This window comes from Bos taurus, chromosome 10 (assembly GCF_002263795.3).
Source record: "Bos taurus isolate L1 Dominette 01449 registration number 42190680 breed Hereford chromosome 10, ARS-UCD2.0, whole genome shotgun sequence".
NCBI classification, from domain to species: Eukaryota; Metazoa; Chordata; class Mammalia; order Artiodactyla; family Bovidae; genus Bos; species Bos taurus.
This window is the reverse complement of record NC_037337.1, coordinates 15,846,022-15,863,869: the sequence shown is the minus strand read 5'-3', so window position 1 is coordinate 15,863,869 and position 17,848 is coordinate 15,846,022. Positions and strand designations below refer to the sequence as shown.

Below are 17,848 nucleotides of genomic sequence, written 5' to 3'. Positions count from 1 at the left end.
CCCACAGAGCCCTACCGCAATGAAGCTGCAGTCAAAGTTGAGGCACTGGCCGCAGCCCTTGGCCACCATGACGCTGGATCCGAAGGCCCGGTAGGCACTAGCTGCCAGGGCAAACAGCAGCATGTGGAGGCCCACGAAGACGGCCAGGCAGAGCACATGGCTGCGGTGGTTGTGCCAGTAGGCAGAGGTCAGCAGGCGAGGTTGGCGCCGGTGTCGCTGGGGAGCTGGAGGCGTTAGCCAGTGAGCAGCACTGTAAGAGAGGACTCCACTCAGAGGGACGCGGTGCGGCGGGGACCACTGGAGTGGGAACCTGGAGACGCACTCCCTCTGCAGCCACTAACTCTCGGGAGCCTCGGGGCAAACAGGCCGGCTTCCTTTTACATCAGGAAAGGGAGGTCAAGTGACTTGCTTACAGTCACACAGAGAGGTAGAACTGGGATCAATCTCCTGTCTGTCTGATTCCACATCCACGGCTTTTTTTTTTTTACTACCTCGAGTGGGGAGACAATCATAATGGATGGAAGAATCTGAGAAATTTTTGACGTTAATGCACAAAAAGAATGAAGTACAAAGAGGCACTATTCAGAACTTGGAGTCAGACGAACTTAGGCCTGTTGTTCCACCCTTTTTATGTTACTTTCTCCACAGTGCCTATCAATTTGTACTTGTCTAGTTTATATACTTGTTTATTGGTATAAATTACCTGTCTCAGCCCAGAATGCAGCCCCAGCAGAGCTCTGCCATTACTGAGAACAAGGCTTGGTACAGAGTAGCTGCTCAAACAAGTTGAATAAATAACTGTCTTTGCTAATTATTTGTGCGCTCCTAGGTGTGTTACTTCAGGTGAAATAACTTTAATGTCTTTTTGTTACTTCATTCTCTGTGTAACTTCAATTTCCTTTTCCATGCTATGCAATGATACACTTGTAAAAATTCCCAGCACATTGTTGGTGCTTAATATTGAGTTGATTCTTAAGGAACCCTGTAGAAAATGCACTCATGACAACAGCTGCCCTGCAGAGGGCAGGACAGACCTTTGGCCCCAAGAGAAAGCGGGCAGAGGAGCTAAGCTGGACCAGGGAGGGAACCCGAGGGGTGGGGCTGGGCAGGGCCGACCAGGGCGGGGCCGGGCCAGGCCGAGGGATCGTCCTTGTGCTCAGGCCACACTTCGCAGCTGGGGTCTAATCCCGGCACGGGCTGTGTCCCTGCACCAGACAGGGCGGTACCTGATGGTCAGGTTCTCCAGAACCCCGGGGAAGCGCTGCAACTCATCTCGGAGCTCCTCGAAAGTGATGGTGCCGCTGCAGTCCTTATCGGCGGACTCGAAGAGCGCCAGCGTCAGCTGGTCTAGCTTCTCCTTGGGCAGCGAGATGGCGCTCTCGTACAGGCACGACTGCAGCACGGTGCGCAGCTCGTCGGCGTCAATGGAGCCGCTGCCTGTTTCAGGCGAAGATGAAGCCTACTGGGGACCCGCACCCAGCCCCTCCCGCCTCACTCTGTACTTGCAAACCGCGCCCTGCCTTGCACAACCATTGTATCGTGGGGTTAACTTCCGGTTCGTTCAGGTTTCTGCCAACCTGATGTCTTTAGGAGTAAAGACCAGGCAATCAAAGGACATATGCCACCTCCAGCTCACAAACCTTCCATGGCTCCCTACTGCTGGGCTCAACAGAGGCAACACCTTCCCAAGCACGGAGAGTCTTTGGCCCCAGTGCATGCCTTCCTCTAGAATCCGCAGCCTCCTCTCTAAGTACCACTCAACTTCCAAGACCATCTGCCCAGAAGATATGCTTGCTTACTTAATCCATAAGGAGCTATGTGGCCAGAGCCCCAGTTATTCAGAGGCGAATTATATATGAGGTGGTGGTGAAGAGGTTTCCCGTTGTTCCCCAACTTGTAGCAGATTCTGCTCATCCATCCATGTTGTCCTGAGAGGCCACAGCTGGTCCCTCAAGTCCAGGGTTGTGACCTTATGTGAACATGAGTGGCTAGAGTGGTATGGAAAGGAAGCCAAAAGTACAGTTGACCCTCAGCACAGACGGGTTCCTTATCTGCAAATTTTATCACACTTGGTTGAATCTGTGGATGCATGAACCCACAGCTTATCAAGGGTCGACTGTATGTCTACATTTTATATAAAGGACCTGAGCATCCATGGGTTTGGGTATCCACAGGGATCCTGGAATTTACTTGCGAAACAACTGTATCAACTGAGATGGGATCTGAGGCATTTTTTTTTTTCTGTATATATTTTCATTCTTCATAAGTAGTAGGACACTTGATTAGAAATTTCTTGACTTGTTTTGGATGTAGACACACATGAGGTAGCAATATGCTTCTGCCCCTTACTGTGTGATGGTGGGCTATAAGTCCTTTAGAGTCTTGTGACTTTGCTTATCTCTAAAATGGGGCTAATTATTCCTCCCTTTCAGTATTGGTTCAAGGATAATAGATAATTATAAAGCAGAAAGGACTGATGCTGAAACTGAAGCTCCGGTATTTTGGTCATCTGATGCGAACAGCTGACTCATTGGTAAAGTCCCTGATGCTGGGAAAGACTGAGGAGAAGAGGGGGTCAGAGCATGAGGTGGCTGGATGGCATCTCCAATGCAATGGACATGAACTTAGCAAACTTCAGGAGATGGCGAGGGACAGGGAGGCCTGGCATGTTGCAGTCCATGGGGTCACAAAGAGACACAACTGGGTGACCGAACAACAACAACAACAATGCAGTATTTGGAAGAAAGCAGCTACACATAAATGAAAGTCTTATTGGTGCTGTGATCAATACTTGGGCTGAAGTCAAAGCCTGTAATCACAGTACGATGCAGAGTCTAGCACACCACTCTGCAGTCACACCTCCTGTCCTTCAGCTTAGGCAAGAGCCCAGGGCAAGAGCCATCATGGACCATACTTTAAAGAAAACCTTAGTAAAGCTCTGCCAAGAAACTCGTGAACCCTGGACCAACTTGTTTCCTATCGCACTCCTCAGGGTCCATGTAGCCCCCAGGAGTAGTCTGAGATTCAGCCCGTTTGAAATGACCTATGGAGGCCTTTGCTTACTACTGACGGATTCTAAGGGATGAGGGTGTGAACCAGGGTGTGTCCAGATATTATTAATCTCGGACACGTTCAGAAGGCGATCCATGACTATGCCCAAAAGGCACTGCAAGCTCCCACTAAAAATGCAAAGGAAGGCACCGTTCCTTCACAAATAAATCCAGGGACCAGGTTCTTAAAACCTGGAAAGAGGGAGCCCCCAACCCCAAGACCAACTATTGCACAGGATGGGTTGAAGCCTTCCCTATCTGATCCAAAAAGGCTATGGATGTCTGTATGTCTCTTTTAAAAGAAACAATTCCTTGATTTGGACTTCCAAAGTCCTTCCAAAGTGATAACAGGCCCTTTTTCATAGCCAAAACCATACAGGACCTAGAGAAACCCCATAGGTCAGAGGACCATGCCCAGGAGCACAACAGCAGCTGCGTTGAGCTTTCCCAGATGCAAATCCAGCCCTGTGACTCAGTGCTCGTCAATGGCTCCCCGCTTACTCATTGTACTGAGACTCCAAACCATGACCTCTGCGGCCTGCCCAGTCTGGCTTCACCAACCACCCCAGTCTCACTGGGTGCCTTTTTCCCACTCAGACCCACTTCCTTTGATGATTCTAGGCTTTCAGAGACTCTTTAAGCCACAAAGTTGCCAATGATGTAAGAACCAGGATAATTATTGCAGTGTCATTTATGATGCCAAAATAAGGAGGGAGAACAATGGAAGTCTCCATTTTGGAAATGGTGTTTGAGTAAATAAGCAACAACTGACCCCTGTAAAGGTGTGTCCTGAGCTAGGCACTGTTTTTAGTTTACATAACTAATTTAATCCTATCAACCTCACAAGTATGTACTATTATGATGATCATTATTTTCATGTGATACATGGGGAAATTAAAGCATGGAAAAGTTAAGTAATTTTGGTCATCTGATGCGAACAGCCAACTCATTGGTAAAGTCCCTGATGCTGGGAAAGATTGAGAAAAGTTGTTGTCCAGGGTCAACAACTGGTAGAGCTGAGATTTGAACCTGGGTAACTTTGTCTCAGAGTCAGAGATCTTAACTACTAGGCTGTGCTTCATGCAATCATAGGGTCAAAGTCACACAGTGGCATATAACACAGTCACTACAAATGATGCTATAACTCCATTCAGTTTCCCTTCATACCTGTTAGATAGCTGTTATCAGGGAAAAAAAAAAACAACAACAGAAAAGTATAAGTATTGGAGAAATTGGAACCTTTATGCATTGCTGGTGTGAATGGAAAATGGTGCAACCACTGTGGAAAAGAATATGGGAGTTCCTCAAAAAAAAAATTTGTCCTGTGATCCAGTGATTCCACTTTTGGGTACATGCCCAAAAGAACCGAAAGCAGGGTCTTGAAGAGATATTTGTACTCCCATATTTATAGCAGCATTATTCACAATAGCCAAAAGGTAGAAGCAACCCAAGTGTCCATTGACAAATGAATGGATAAACAAAATGTAGTATATACGTACAACAGATCATATTCAGTCTTAAAAAAATAATGAAAGCCTGTCACATGGTGCAACATGGCTGAACCTTGAGAACATTATGCTAAGTTAAATAAGCCAGTTACAAAAGGACAGCTATTATACAATTTCACTTATATAAGGCTGCTGCTGCTGCTGCTAAGTCACGTCAGTCGTGTCAACTCTGTGGGACCCCATAGACGGCAGCCCACCAGGCTGCCCCGTCCCTGGGATTCTCCAGGCAAGAACACTGGAGTGGGTTGCCATTTCCTTCTCCAATGCATGACAGTGAAAAGTGAAAGTGAAGTCACTCAGTCGTGTCCAACTCTTAGCCACCTCATGGACTGTAGCCTACCAGGCTCCTCCATCCATGGGATTTTCCAGGCAAGAGTACTGGAGTGGGGTGCCATTGCCTTCTCCAATAAGGTAGCTAGAATAGTCAAATTCTTGGAAAAGGGGGGAGTAAGGAGTTATTGTTTAGTTGGTACAGTGTCGGTCTGGAAAAATGAACAAGTAAGTTCTGCAGACAGATGGTGGTGATGGTTGCACAACAATGTGGATTTACTTAATGCTTCTGAACTATACACTTAAAAATGAGTAAAGTGATAAATTTAATATTATGACTATTTTACTATAATAAAAATGATATTGTAAAGCAATACAGTCTTATATGAACAATTGTTTATATTGTTGAGTGAAAAAAGGCAGTGTATATAGTATATAATACCATTTTGTTTTTAAAAAATGTGTGATGAATGTGTATATGCAATCAGTTATAAGGCAGTATAGAAAAATGCAATGGGTGATTTTTGCTTTCTTTTTTAAACCATTCTATATTGCCTAAAATGTTCATAGTGGGCTATTACTATTATTAAAAAGCAACAAACCAATTTCTTTTTTCAAACATGGAAAATAACAAAGGAAAGTTCTGGCTTTTCGTGAGTTGAATCAAGGGCATTTGTCTGCCTGTCGGTGTCCCACCTTCTCCCCCAACAAAAGGGAGATAAGGACCAGAGACGGGGCAGGGAACCCACAGAGAGAGAGAGAAAGGAAGCTGTCAGCCTCACCTGGAGACACTGACCCAGTGCTGGGCAGTCACTGAGACGGGCCGTTCCCTTTGTCCCTCCCTCTGAGTCCTCCTCCCATCCCACAAAGGATGCTTACCATCGACGTCATACACCTGGAAGAGGAATTTGAGTTTGTCCATGGGGCTGCCGTGGATAAGCAGGGTCAGTGCCTTCTGCAGCTCCTGAAGTGTGATGGTGCCACTTCCATCCGAGTCAAACAGGACAAAGAATCTCTCAGCAAAGAAAGACTGTGGCCAGAGGAGGACGGGAGATGGGTACAAATTGGCCATGGAGCCTGGGCTTGGAATTCATTCACTCTGTGTGTGTGTGTGTGTGCGTGTGTGTGCGTGTGTGTACGCATGCCATGGGGTGGTGGGATTCAGGGAGGACTCAAGTGACTGAAAATAGCCTGTGGTCTGCCCAATGAAGCCACACTAGGGGACAGCGTCCATGGCCCATCCTGTCAGCTGAGAACAACTCTGGGCTCTGGTAGAACTGTTCAGATCCCTGGAGTGAGGATAGGCTTGTGTCTGGGTCCTGGGCTCCCTTCTGGCTCTCGGGCCTGGTAATTTGCATAGGCTCTCTGTCTCCATAAGCCACCACTCTCATCAGCCTTGCAGTCCAGACCTCTGGTGGCCCCTTACTCAACATGGGGAAGAGGTCAAATTGAGTGTCCCCCTGCAGGCTCCTCCCAGGTCCTGTCTTTTTCCCCTTAAGGTGACCCCGAGGGACAGTGAAGCCAGGAAGGATTTATAAAGAAGGTGCCACTTGAATACCTGTCTTTGCCTTGTTGTTTGGGCTGCCTATAGCCTACAATTAAATGTTCTTAATATAGAGTTGTTCTTAACAGCACTTGTTCTCAGTTGCTGGTGCACTCACTCCATTCATCATTCAACCATCCATTCATTCAAGAATCGTATCTGCAGAAGCCCCTGCTTGCCAGGCAGGCCTTGTGTTAGGCACTGAAAACACAGAAATTAAGAAGACAGGCTGGGTCAGTGTCATAGATATCCGCCGAGATCCGCTCCTTGAGGCAGGGAGAGGAGCCTGAGGGCTTTAGTGTCTGATCTAAGTTCACAAGCATGAGGTTCATTGCGGGCAGTCAACCCCGCCTTGGCTTCACTCTTTTTCACCTGGGTCCCTTTAGTAATGCCTTTATCACTCTCCCGATATCATTCTACCATCCTGAATGGCCTTCATCTTAAGATATCTTACAGCTCCTATTAGGCAGAAGGCCTTTTTTCCCTTCCCCATATTGACTATGAAAGGATACAGTGTTTAGAGTTCAAAGCAGTGCCCCTGGTACCAGCAAGTGAGGGGCCCTCCCATCCAAACAGGAGCATTCAAATGCTCCTTGTCTCACTCCCATCAAGGATACAGGCCAGCCCAGAGGACACCTGTGGAGAGGCTGGCATTTGCAGGCTCACGCCACCCTCCTTTCTGCTAATGTCTCCACTTTTTGTCAGGCATGCAGGCTGTTATGGGGATGGGCAGAGGATCCATGACACCGAGAGAGAGGACTGGGGATGGTGTGGCAGTGCAAACAGGACTTTAATGGATACAAACCGTGGAAAAATTTGTTTTATTGGCAGGAAACTTAAGTCTTGGCATCACCTCTGCCCATGAGGCTGGTAGTAAATGTAAGGTCAATAATATTTCTTAAGATTTGACAAGCTACTGATTTCCAACTTCATGTGTTGTTTGGAAGATCCCAGGAGGCCATGGCTACCACCATTGATGGAAGGGCCCCACAAAGACAGAAATATCCTCTGGCCCTGCTAAGGAGTAGAGCCTCAATCCCAGAGGAATCTGAGAAGCAACTTTCCCTTCCTTGTGAGGTACTGTGTCCTGCAAACCAGATTGCTCCCCCTCTATAAAATATGAGCACAGGGTCCCCACTTCTGGAGCAGACACTTGCCTCTTTCACCTTCAGGGCTTTTTTGAAGTCTTGCAGGTTGATTTCCCCATCTTCTCCCGCAATGGTCTTAAACTGGTGCGTCACCCACTGAAGCCACTTGGCATCCTCCTCGGCATTCATGGTGCTGGGAGACAAAGGAGACAGGTGTGGGTGTTTGGGGTGTCCAAGGGCTCAGGAGGCCTCACAGTGGCCCCAGGACCTCTGTCTTCCTCCAGCTGGGGTCTCGGGCTTCCCATGTGGTTGAACTAGCTTCAGGGTGGGAGCTGCTTCTTGATGTCTTTAAGTCTCTTCTTCCATCTAGGGCATTGGCTGACCCAGGCTTAAGTCTCTTTAGGTTCTGGGATGACAGGGCCCCAGTGATCTGGGCCGCAGACTATGGGCTTAAGTTCAGAGAATGGCTCGCTCCATGGGTGTTATTAACATGGTGACAGTGACATCCCACCTCACATTTACCTGGCTCTTTACTGTGTTCCGAATCCTTCCCACTCACTCTTTGCTTTGGTCCTTGTTACCGAATGTAAAATACTCGACTGCTCTGAGCTTCCTTCCTCCCTAAGACATTTTACAGGGCGGAAACAGGCTTAGAGCACTTCAGTTATTTAGCAGAATTTATTCAGCAGGTCAACTCCAAGGCCAGTGCTTTTCCCATCAAACCCAAGAACCTCCACCCTCTGCCTGAACATTTCAAGTATAAGCCATGCGAGGGCTGAGACCAAGAGCTTGACTCTCCGGGTCCAGGATGTATCAGCAATGTCACAAGGGCACCAGCCATCTTAAACCCTCACAGATGGGCTAACTATACTGTGATGAGAACAGAAATTAACACTTTCTGTGGCATCAGAACCCAGCAATCCAAACTTGAGTCAATGAGTAAGAATTTATGTCATCTTATTCTCTAAACTTCCTTTGTGAGAATGGCTTTTGTCTATATCCCATGGTTTAATATAACTTTAATCAATCTTCGTTATCTGCAGATTCCATATATGGAAATAAGCCTACTTGGGAAAATTTGTAACCCCAAATCGATCCTTGCAGCATTTCCGAGGTCACCGTGGACATGGGTGAAGTGGGAATGCGTTTCAGTCGCTTGATGTGCGTGTTTCCTGTTGAGGTCAACACAAGCGACGGTCTGCCTGCTTGTCTCAGCGCTCAGACTACAAACAAATGGCTTTCCCACAATCTATTTAGAGCTGTGTGTTTCACATTTTTGCACTCTTCATTGGTGATCTTGCTCTTTAAAGTGGCCCCCTGGAGTAACACGAAGCACTGCCTAGCGTCCCTCAGCACGAAAGGCTGCGGTCCACCTTATGCAGACGTTACATTGTTAGATACGCTTTGTTCAGACACGAGTTCTGGTGCTGTTGACCATAAGGTCTATGTTAACGAATCAACAATTTCTGCTTTTAAAGGAATCTTTAACCAGAAACACACATAAAACAAAACTACGTATTGATCATTATATGAAAACTTTGTGCTCATCAGCTGGGAGGAATCAAATCCTGTATTTATTTCCCCTAGGAGTAAAGGTACAGAATTTCCTCATTCAGGAAATGTGACTTTACAGAAAACAACTACCACAAAAAATGAGAATTAATGGTATATATAAATAAGGTTAAAAATAAATGAGTTAAAGTGAAATGAGTCAGAGAAAGACAAATGTTTTATGATACCACTTATATGTGGAATGTAAAAACGAAAACATACTATGAACATAATGGAAAAGAAACAGATCCACAGATATAGAGAACAGACTAGTGTTTACCCATAGGGAGAGGACGGGTGGAGAGGAAAGACAGAGGTAAGGGGTTAAGAGGTACAAACTACTATGTATAAAATAAGCTACAAGGATATAGTGTACAACACAGGGAATGTAGCCAATATTGTTAACTATAAATGGAGTATAACCTTTAGAAAAATGAAATAAATGGGCTAACTTTCACATAAGACACTAGAAAAAGAAAAAAACACGCACATAGATGAATAGAAGGATAGACTCAAGTATAAAATCTGAAATTAAGAAACTAGAAAACGGAAAAAAAAAAAAGGTCAAAATGGTAAACTGATGTTGGTTACAGCAATGGTTTTACAGATGCATGCATATGTCAGTTCAGTTCAGTTGCTCAGTCATGTCTGACTCTTTGCAACCCCATGAATTGCAGCACGCCAGGCCTCCCTGTCCATCACCATCTCCCGGAGTTCACTCAAACTCATGTCCATCAAGTTGGTGATGCCATCCAGCCATCTCATCCTCTGGCGTCCCCTTCTCCTCCTGCCCCCAATCCCTCCCAGCATCAGAGTCTTTTCCAATGAGTCAACTCTTTGCATGAGGTGGCCAAGGTACTGGAGTTTCAGCTTTAGCATCATTCCTTCCAAAGAAATCCCAGGGCTGATCTCCTTCAGAATGGACTGGTTGGATCTCCTTGCAGTCCAAGGGACTCTCAAGAGTCTTCTCCAACACCACAGTTCAAAAGCATCAATTCTTCGGCACTCAGCTTTCTTCACAGTCCAACTCTCACATCTATACATGACCACTGGAAAAACCATAGCCTTGACTAGATGGACCTTTGTTGGCAAAGTAATGTCTCTGCTTTTCAATATGATATCTAGGTTGGTCATAACTTTCCTTCCAAGGAGTAAGCGTCTTTCAATTTCATGGCTGCAGTCACCATCTGCAGTGATTTTGGAGCCCCCCAAAATAAAGTCTGACACTGTTCCCACTGTTTCCCCATCTATTTCCCATGAAGTGATGGGACCAGATGCCATGATCTTCGTTTTCTGAATGTTGAGCTGTAAGCCAACTTTTTTACTCTCCTCTTTCACTTTCATTAAGAGGCTTTTTAGTTCCTCTTCACTTTTTGCCATAAGAGTGGTGTCATCTGCATATCTGAGGTTACTGATATTTCTCCCGGCAATCTTGATTCCAGCTTGTGTTTCTTCCAGCCCAGCATTTCTCATGATGTACTCTGCATAGAAGTTAAATAAGCAGAGTGACAATATACAGCCTTGACGTACTCCTTTTCCTATTTGGAACCAGTCTGTTGTTCCATGTCCAGTTCTAACTGTTGCTTCCTGACCTGCATATAGGTTTCTCAAGAGGCAGGTCAGGTGGTCTGGTATTCCCATCTCTTCCAGAATTTTCCACAGTTTATTGTGATCCACACAGTCAAAGGCTTTGGCATAGTCAATAAAACAGAAATAGATGTTTTTCTGGAACTCTTGCTTTTTCCATGATCCAGCGGATGTTGGCAATTTGATCTCTGGTTCCTCTGCCTTTTCTAAAACCAGCTTGAACATCTGGAAGTTCACGGTTCATGTATTGCTGAAGCCTGGCATGGAGAATTTTACTAGCGTGTGAGATGAGTGCAATTGTGCGGTAGTTTGAGCATTCTTTGGCATTGCCTTTCTTTGGGATTGGAATGAAAACTGACCTTTTCCAGTCCTGTGGCCACTGCTGAGTTTTCCAAATTTGCTGGCATATTGAGTGCAGCACTTTCACAGCATCATCTTTCAAGATTTGAAATAGCTCAACTTGAATTCCCTCACCTCCACTAGCTTTGTTTGTAGTGATGCTTTCTAAGGCCCACTTGACTTCACATCCAGGATGCCTGGCTCTAGGTCAGTGATCACACCATCATGATTATCTGGGTCATGAAGATCTTTTTTGTACAGTTCTTCTGTGTATTCTTGCCACCTCTTCTTAATATCTTCTGCTTCTGTTACGTGCACACCATTTCTGTCCTTTATCGAGCCCATCTTTGCATGAAATGTTCCCTTGGTATCTCTAATTTTCTTGAAGAGATCTCTAGTGTTTCCCATTCTGTTGTTTTCCTGTATTTCTTGGCATTAATCGCTGAAGAAGGCTTTCTTTTCTCTTCTTGCTATTCTTTGGAACTCTGCATTCAGATGCTTATATCTTTCCTTTTCTCCTTTGCTTTTCACTTCTCTTCTTTTCACAGCTATTTGTAAGGCCTTCCCAGACAGCCATTTTGCTTTTTTGCATTTCTTTTCCATGGGGATGGTCTTGATCCCTGTCTCCTGTACCATGTCACGAACCTCCATCCATAGTTCATCAAGCACTCTATCTATCAGATCTAGGCCCTTAAATCTATTTCTCACTTCCACTGTATAATCATAAGGGATTATATGCATTATAATATTATGCATATGTCAATACTCATCAAATTGTTCATTTTAATAAAAGTACATCAATTATCCCTCTGCTGCTGCTGCTTAGTCACTTCAGTTGTGTCTGACTCTGTGCAACCCCATAGATGGCAGCCCACCAGGCTCCCCCATCCCTGGGATTCTCCAGGCAAGAACACTGGAGTGGGTTGCCATTTCCTTCTCCAATGCATGAAAGTGAAAAGTGAATTATCCCTCAGTATAGTGAAAAAAGGGCTTCTTCCCTGGTGGCTCAGATGGTAAAGAATCCGCCTGCAATGCAGGTGAACCAGGTTTGTTCCCTGAGTTAGCAAGATCCTCTAAAGAAGGGAATGGCTACCCACCCCAGTATTCTTGCCTCAAGAATCCCATGAACAGAGGAGCCTAGAAGGCTACTGAAGTCACAAACAGTCCATGGAGTCACAAACAGTCGGACATGACTGAATGAATAAGCATGCATGCACATAGTGAAAAAAACAAGTTGGTTCTATGAAAATACTAAGTAAGAAAGCATGATTAGAGAAAGTGAAAAAATAAAATATTAATATTGAGAAAGGCAATAGAATCCAGAAAACAGCAACAGAAATACGAGTATTGTGTGCAACTGATTGGTGAACATAGAGAAATGAATTGATTTCAAGAAGTAACACTCTGAACAGACAAATAATCATTTAAATAGTTAGTAAGAGGGTTAAATGTCAACATTTAAAGTAATGTCAGGCCCAGCTTGTTTTCACAGTTGAGCTTTCTCTAATCTTCAGAAAAAAAGTTCAATGTCAAACCATCTCAGATTGTAGAAAATGACGGTAAGATTATTTTACCATCATTTTCTAGTTTATTTTACAAAGCTAGCATTACCCAATCCCACTGAAGACAGCATGCGAAAAGAGAAAATTCTAGACAAGTTTCACTTACAGAGATACAAAACTCTAAAATATAACCTAGTTAAATCCTAAAGTTTACTTAAAAAATTAGGGACTTCTCTGGTGGTCCAGTGATTAAGGCTCCAAGCTTCCACTACAGGGGTGAGAGTTCGATCCCTGATCAAGGAACTAAGATCTCACATGCCACATGGCAATGCCAGAAAGTAAAAATCAATGATCATCATTATCAGGAAGGACTTACTTTAGTAATATAAGTGTGGTTCACTTCTAAGAAGTCTATCAATAGCCCTCTGCAGCCCAACAGGGCAGTCTCCTAAGAGCATGGTTCTCAGACCCTGGTTAGTGCTTGTCAGAAAAAGGGGAAGCTGGTGAAATGCCCATTCTGACTCACCAAATTCGGAGCAGGGCCCAGGAATCTGCATATGTAAGCAGCACCCTGACTGTCTGTGACCCACACAACGTGGCCCAGGCTCACACCTGGAGAAGCACGGCCCTGAGGGTTGAACAGCCTCACCTACTACTTCTCTTGGGACCCCACAGGAAGACATTCCGCAAAGCAGAGCGAATTCTAGGAAACAGGCTGCACACAACGGCTAACCTAGGGAGCATGGGGGCAGGGTATCCAATGTTAACCTCTCTCGTCTCAGAAATATTAGCGTGCCTGGCCTACAGGATGAGAAAGGAAACTCTGCAAAGGGGCTGGGGAAGAGACAACTGGTGGGAAGTAAAGAGTGAGGAAGGGTGGGGAAAAGGAGGTGGTCCTCGACAAGAAACCGGGAATCTGCAGGTTTCAGAGCTCAAGGGGAAGCTGGTGCTGATGAGAGGCCAGAACTGTCCCCAGGAGACCAGGTTCTTAGGTCCACTGGCCCCAGTGTGTGATAGTGTCCTCATCTGTGTGTTCGTGTGTGCTAAGTCACTTCAGCTGTGTCCAGCCCTTGGCAAACCCATGGACTGTAGCCCGCCACGCTCCTCTGTTCATGGGGTTCTCAAGGCAAGAATATTGGAGTGGGTTGCCATTTCCTTCTCCTGGGGATCTTCCCACCCCAGGAATTGAACCCATGTCTCTTACGTCTTCCGCATTGGCAGGTGGGTTTTTTTTTTTTTTTAATCACCAGTACTCTTGCCTGGAAAATCCCATGGATGGAGGAGCCTGGTGGGCTATAGTCCATGGGGTCGCACAGAGTCGGACACAACTGAGCGACCTCACTTTCACTTTTCACTTTCATGCACTGGAGAAGGAAATGGCAACCCACTCCAGTGTTCTTGCCTGGAGAATCCCAGGGATGGGGGAGCCTGGTGGGCTGCCGTCTATGGGGTCGCACAGAGTCGGACACGGCTGAAGCGACTTAGCAGCAGCAGCAGCAGCAGCAGTGCCACCTGGGAAGCCCTCTTCACCGGTAAATGTGACAGTCAATCCTTCAACCAAGGGTTGCCACGCGGACCCAATGAGATTCTATTTCAAAAGTGAAACTGGTGAACACTGCACAAATGTTAGGTATGGTTATTAGTCTGGTTATTAGATTTGGCCAGTTGCTTATTTTATAGGTGAGAAAACACGCCCAGAAGAGGGCAGGTGACTTGCTCAAGATTGTACAGCTTGCTAGCAACCAGACAAAAGCATGCTCAGGTCTCCTTACTTCTGCCACAGGTAGTCTACCCTTTGCGGACCCCCAAAAGAATAAGCACTCCTGCCTTTCCCTTGTCCCTGGCATGGAAAGTGAGACAAATGAGCCACTCACCCTCTGAAGCCTTCAGAGTCTGTCCAGGCTGTGTCTCCTGGCGCGCTCATCTTCTTCGCTGTCTTTTAGACCACAGGTCCCGGAAAGGCTGCTGTCCGTATAGCAGCCTGCGTCCTGAAGCCCACAGTTTATCTCTCCCCAGCTACTCTTCCTGCCTTTTCTAAAAAGCTGCTCACACCCACAGCTGCTCACTGAGTCATGTGCAGGCTGGTGGCCAGGTTGTTTCAGAGAAATTTTATGAAGGAAGCCTGGTACAGAGTAGGGAAAGCCTTTTCCTGGGAATGATGTGGGCTATGTTCCATCCAGTCCAGTACCTTCCACCTTCCCTCCCTCAAGGAGACTGGGCAGGTAGGAGATCTAGAAATGCACCATGAAAAAAAGTGCTCCATGAGACTTCATGGCCCACAGTCCCATCAGTTACCAACAAAAATGCTGAGGACTTCACACATGGTGCCTGACTGAATATGTAACTCAGCCCTGCTTGGGGGTGTTAGCATCATCACTCTGCTGATGTGGAAAGTGAAGCTCAGAGAAGTGAAGTAACATGTCCAGGAGGCTCGGCAAGAATTCAATCTGGAGATTGCATTTAACCATGTGGGGAGTGCAACTCGGACCCAGTATCCTGTGTAAAAATAAGTTGGAACACTCATCTGTAAGGGGTTTCTGTCCAAGGGGTCTGGGGGAAATCGGTGGTCTGCAAGCTCTGTTTGTTAAAACACAAAAAGAAATTGTGCAGTCATTTAGATAAGGCCACCCTGCAATTAAAATTCCAAGTGCTTTTCACTTCTTCTCCTGTCTGGTAAGATGTCAGCTCAGGCTGATACTCCTAGACATCTGTTGCGCATTAGGACCTCCTATTGGTTATTTTAGATATTCCTGGTTCATTTCCAAAATGAGGGAAGTAATTATTGCTTTGTTTTAAAGAAGTTTCTCCAATTGTTTGGCCCCTGGCTTGGAAAATCCCATGGATGGAGCAGCCTGGTAGGCTGCAGTCCATGGGGTCGCTAAGAGTCGAACACGACTGAGCGACTTCACTTTCACTTTTCACTTTCATTCATTGGAGAAGGAAATGGCAGCCCACTCCAGTGTTCTTGCCTGGAGAATCCCAGGGATGGCGGAGCCTGGTGGGTTGCCGTCTATGGGGTTGCACAGAGTCGGACACGACTGAAGCGACTTAGCAGCAGCAGCAGGATATATAAAGGGCTCCTTGAGTGACAGTCAAGGTAGCCCCTGAACCTGAAATGCTCCCTCAAATCCCTCTGCTGTTGCTCACATGCTCCTCTGCTCACAGGCTCAGTAGTTCTCATTTGACTAAGTCCCAAGGGAAGACGAGTTCTGTGGAACTTATCTGGTGACCTTGGCAAGTGCTTCCCTTCCAATGTGACAAGAGCTCAAATCTATTGGGTCCAAATTGTTTAAGACAGAGAATCAGAAAGGATAAAGAGCATCTGTTTTTCCTTCAGGGAGAACCATCCAGGTTTTATGATGTGATGACAACAATCTAGGAGTTCAGTCTTTTGGTTTTAGTTTATTAGATTTGATTTGCTTTTCTTAAACTCAGAACTGGAGAGACTTCAGGGTCATAGAGTTCACTTGATTTTAAAAAGTAAGCTTTACTGAAATATTTGAGCTTTTTTGTTATTCAGTTCCTCAGTTGTGACCCTGTGGCCTGCAGCACGCCAGGATTCCCTGTCCCTCACCATCTCCCAGAGTTTGCTCAAACTGATGTCCATTGAGCTGGTGATGCCATCCAACTATCTCATCTCTGTCATCCCCTTCTCCTGCCTTCAATCTTTCCCAGCATCAGGGTCTTTTCCAGTGAGTTGGCTCTTCACATCAGGTGGCCAAAGTATTGGAGCTTCAGCTTCAGAGTCAGTCCTTCTAGTGAATATTCAGGATTGATTTCTTTTAGGATTGACTGGCTTGATCTCCCTGCTGTCCAAGGGACTCTCAAGAGTCTTCTCCAACACCACAGTTCAAAAGCATCAATTCTTCAGTGCTCAGCCTTCGTTATGGCCCAACTCTCACACCCATATATGACCACTGGAAAAACCATAGCTTTGACTATATAGACCTTTGTTGGCAAAGTACTGTCTCTACTTTTTAATATACTGTCTAGGTTTCTCATTCCTTTTCTTCCAAGGTTCAAGCATCTTTTAATTTCAAGGCTGCAGTCACCATCTGCAGTAATTTTGGAGCCCTTAAAATCTGTCACTGTTTCCATTGTTTCCCCATCTATTTGCCATGAAGTGATGGGACTGGATGCCATGATCTTCATTTTTTGAATGTTGAGTTTTAAGCCAACTTTTTCACTCTCCTCTTTCATCTTCATCAAGAAGCTCTTCACTTTCTGCCATAAGGGTGGTGTCATCTGCATATCTGAGGTTACTGATATTTCTCTCGGCAATCTTGATTCCAGCTTGTGCTTCTTCCAGCCCAGTACATTTCACATCATGTACTCTACATGTAGGTTAAATAAGCAGGGTGACAATATACAGCCTTGATGTACTCCCTTTCCAATTTGGAACCAGTCTGTTGTTCCATGTCCAGTTCTAACTGTTGCTTCTTGACTTGCATACAGATTTCGCAGGAGGCAGGTAAGATGGTTTGTTATTCCCATCTCTTTCAGAATTCCACAGTTTGTTGTAATCTACAAAGTTGAAGGCTTTAGCATAGTCAATAAAGCAGAAGTAGATGTTTTTCTAGAATTCTCTAGCTTTTTCTATGATGCAATGGATGTTGACAAATTTATCTCTGGTTCCTCTATCTTTTCTAAATCCAGCTCGAACATCTGCAAGTTCTTGGTTCACATACTGTAGAAGCCTGGATTGAAAGCTTGAAGGATTTTGAGCATTACTTTGCCATCATGTGAAATGAGTGCCATTGTGCGGTAGTTTGAGCATTCTTTGGCATTGCCCTTCTTTGCAATTGGAATGAAAACTGACTTTTCCAGTCCTGTGGCCACTGCTGAGGTTTCCAAATTTGCTGGCATATTGAGTGCAGCACTTTCACAGCATCATCTTTGGATTTGAAATAGCTCAACTGGAATTCCATCACCTCCACTAGCTTTGTTCATAGTGATGTTTCCTAAGGCCCACTTGACTTCACATTCCAGGATCTCTGGCTTTCAGTATAATAAATACTTATTTCTTGTTTACTTAAGTGCAGAGTGGTGTTTTGCTGATGAATCCTCTTAACCTAAAACCAAAAGTAAGTCTTTTGGCAGAGCACTGTACTAAAAAGACAGCCAATCAAACCAACAGTAGGGGGATTTCATTCTATAAGAAGTGAAAATAATAGACGTTAAGCATATTTAGAATCCTCAAAGAAAGGAAGGAAAAACATCAGTTTAAAAAAAAAGAATAAGAACTTAAATAAAAATGGGCAGAAATTAAACCAGCCCCGTGGGTATGAAGAAAAGACAACTAGAAATATGGAGAAGAATGTGGTTATTAAACATTTAAATAATTCAATAAATAAGATAATTTTTAGTCTACACATAATTGAAGAGTAGATGTACAATTCCTAAAATAGTA

The 17,848-nt window shown here is 45.2% G+C and overlaps 1 protein-coding gene across 3 annotated transcripts in view; it reads right to left on the bottom strand.

The window, feature by feature from the left end:
* NOX5 (NADPH oxidase 5) overlaps nucleotides 1-17,629 on the bottom strand; it is a 45,650-nt gene extending 28,021 nt beyond the window's left edge. Inside the window, exons 1-5 of one of the 3 annotated variants that reach the window (XM_024997607.2) lie at nucleotides 14,313-17,629; nucleotides 7,529-7,652; nucleotides 5,708-5,858; nucleotides 1,227-1,437; nucleotides 16-250 (exon numbers count right to left, since the gene is read on the bottom strand). In XM_024997607.2, the coding sequence (XP_024853375.1) occupies nucleotides 16-250; nucleotides 1,227-1,437; nucleotides 5,708-5,858; nucleotides 7,529-7,652; nucleotides 14,313-14,362 (771 nt within the window). In that variant the 5' untranslated portion in view covers nucleotides 14,363-17,629. Of the gene's footprint in view, nucleotides 1-15; nucleotides 251-1,226; nucleotides 1,460-5,624; nucleotides 5,859-7,528; nucleotides 7,653-14,312 lie in introns of those variants that run through there. The other 2 variants (XM_024997605.2, NM_001101137.1) reach the window with 2 other exon arrangements.
* Between the last annotated feature and the right edge of the window lie 219 nt (nucleotides 17,630-17,848).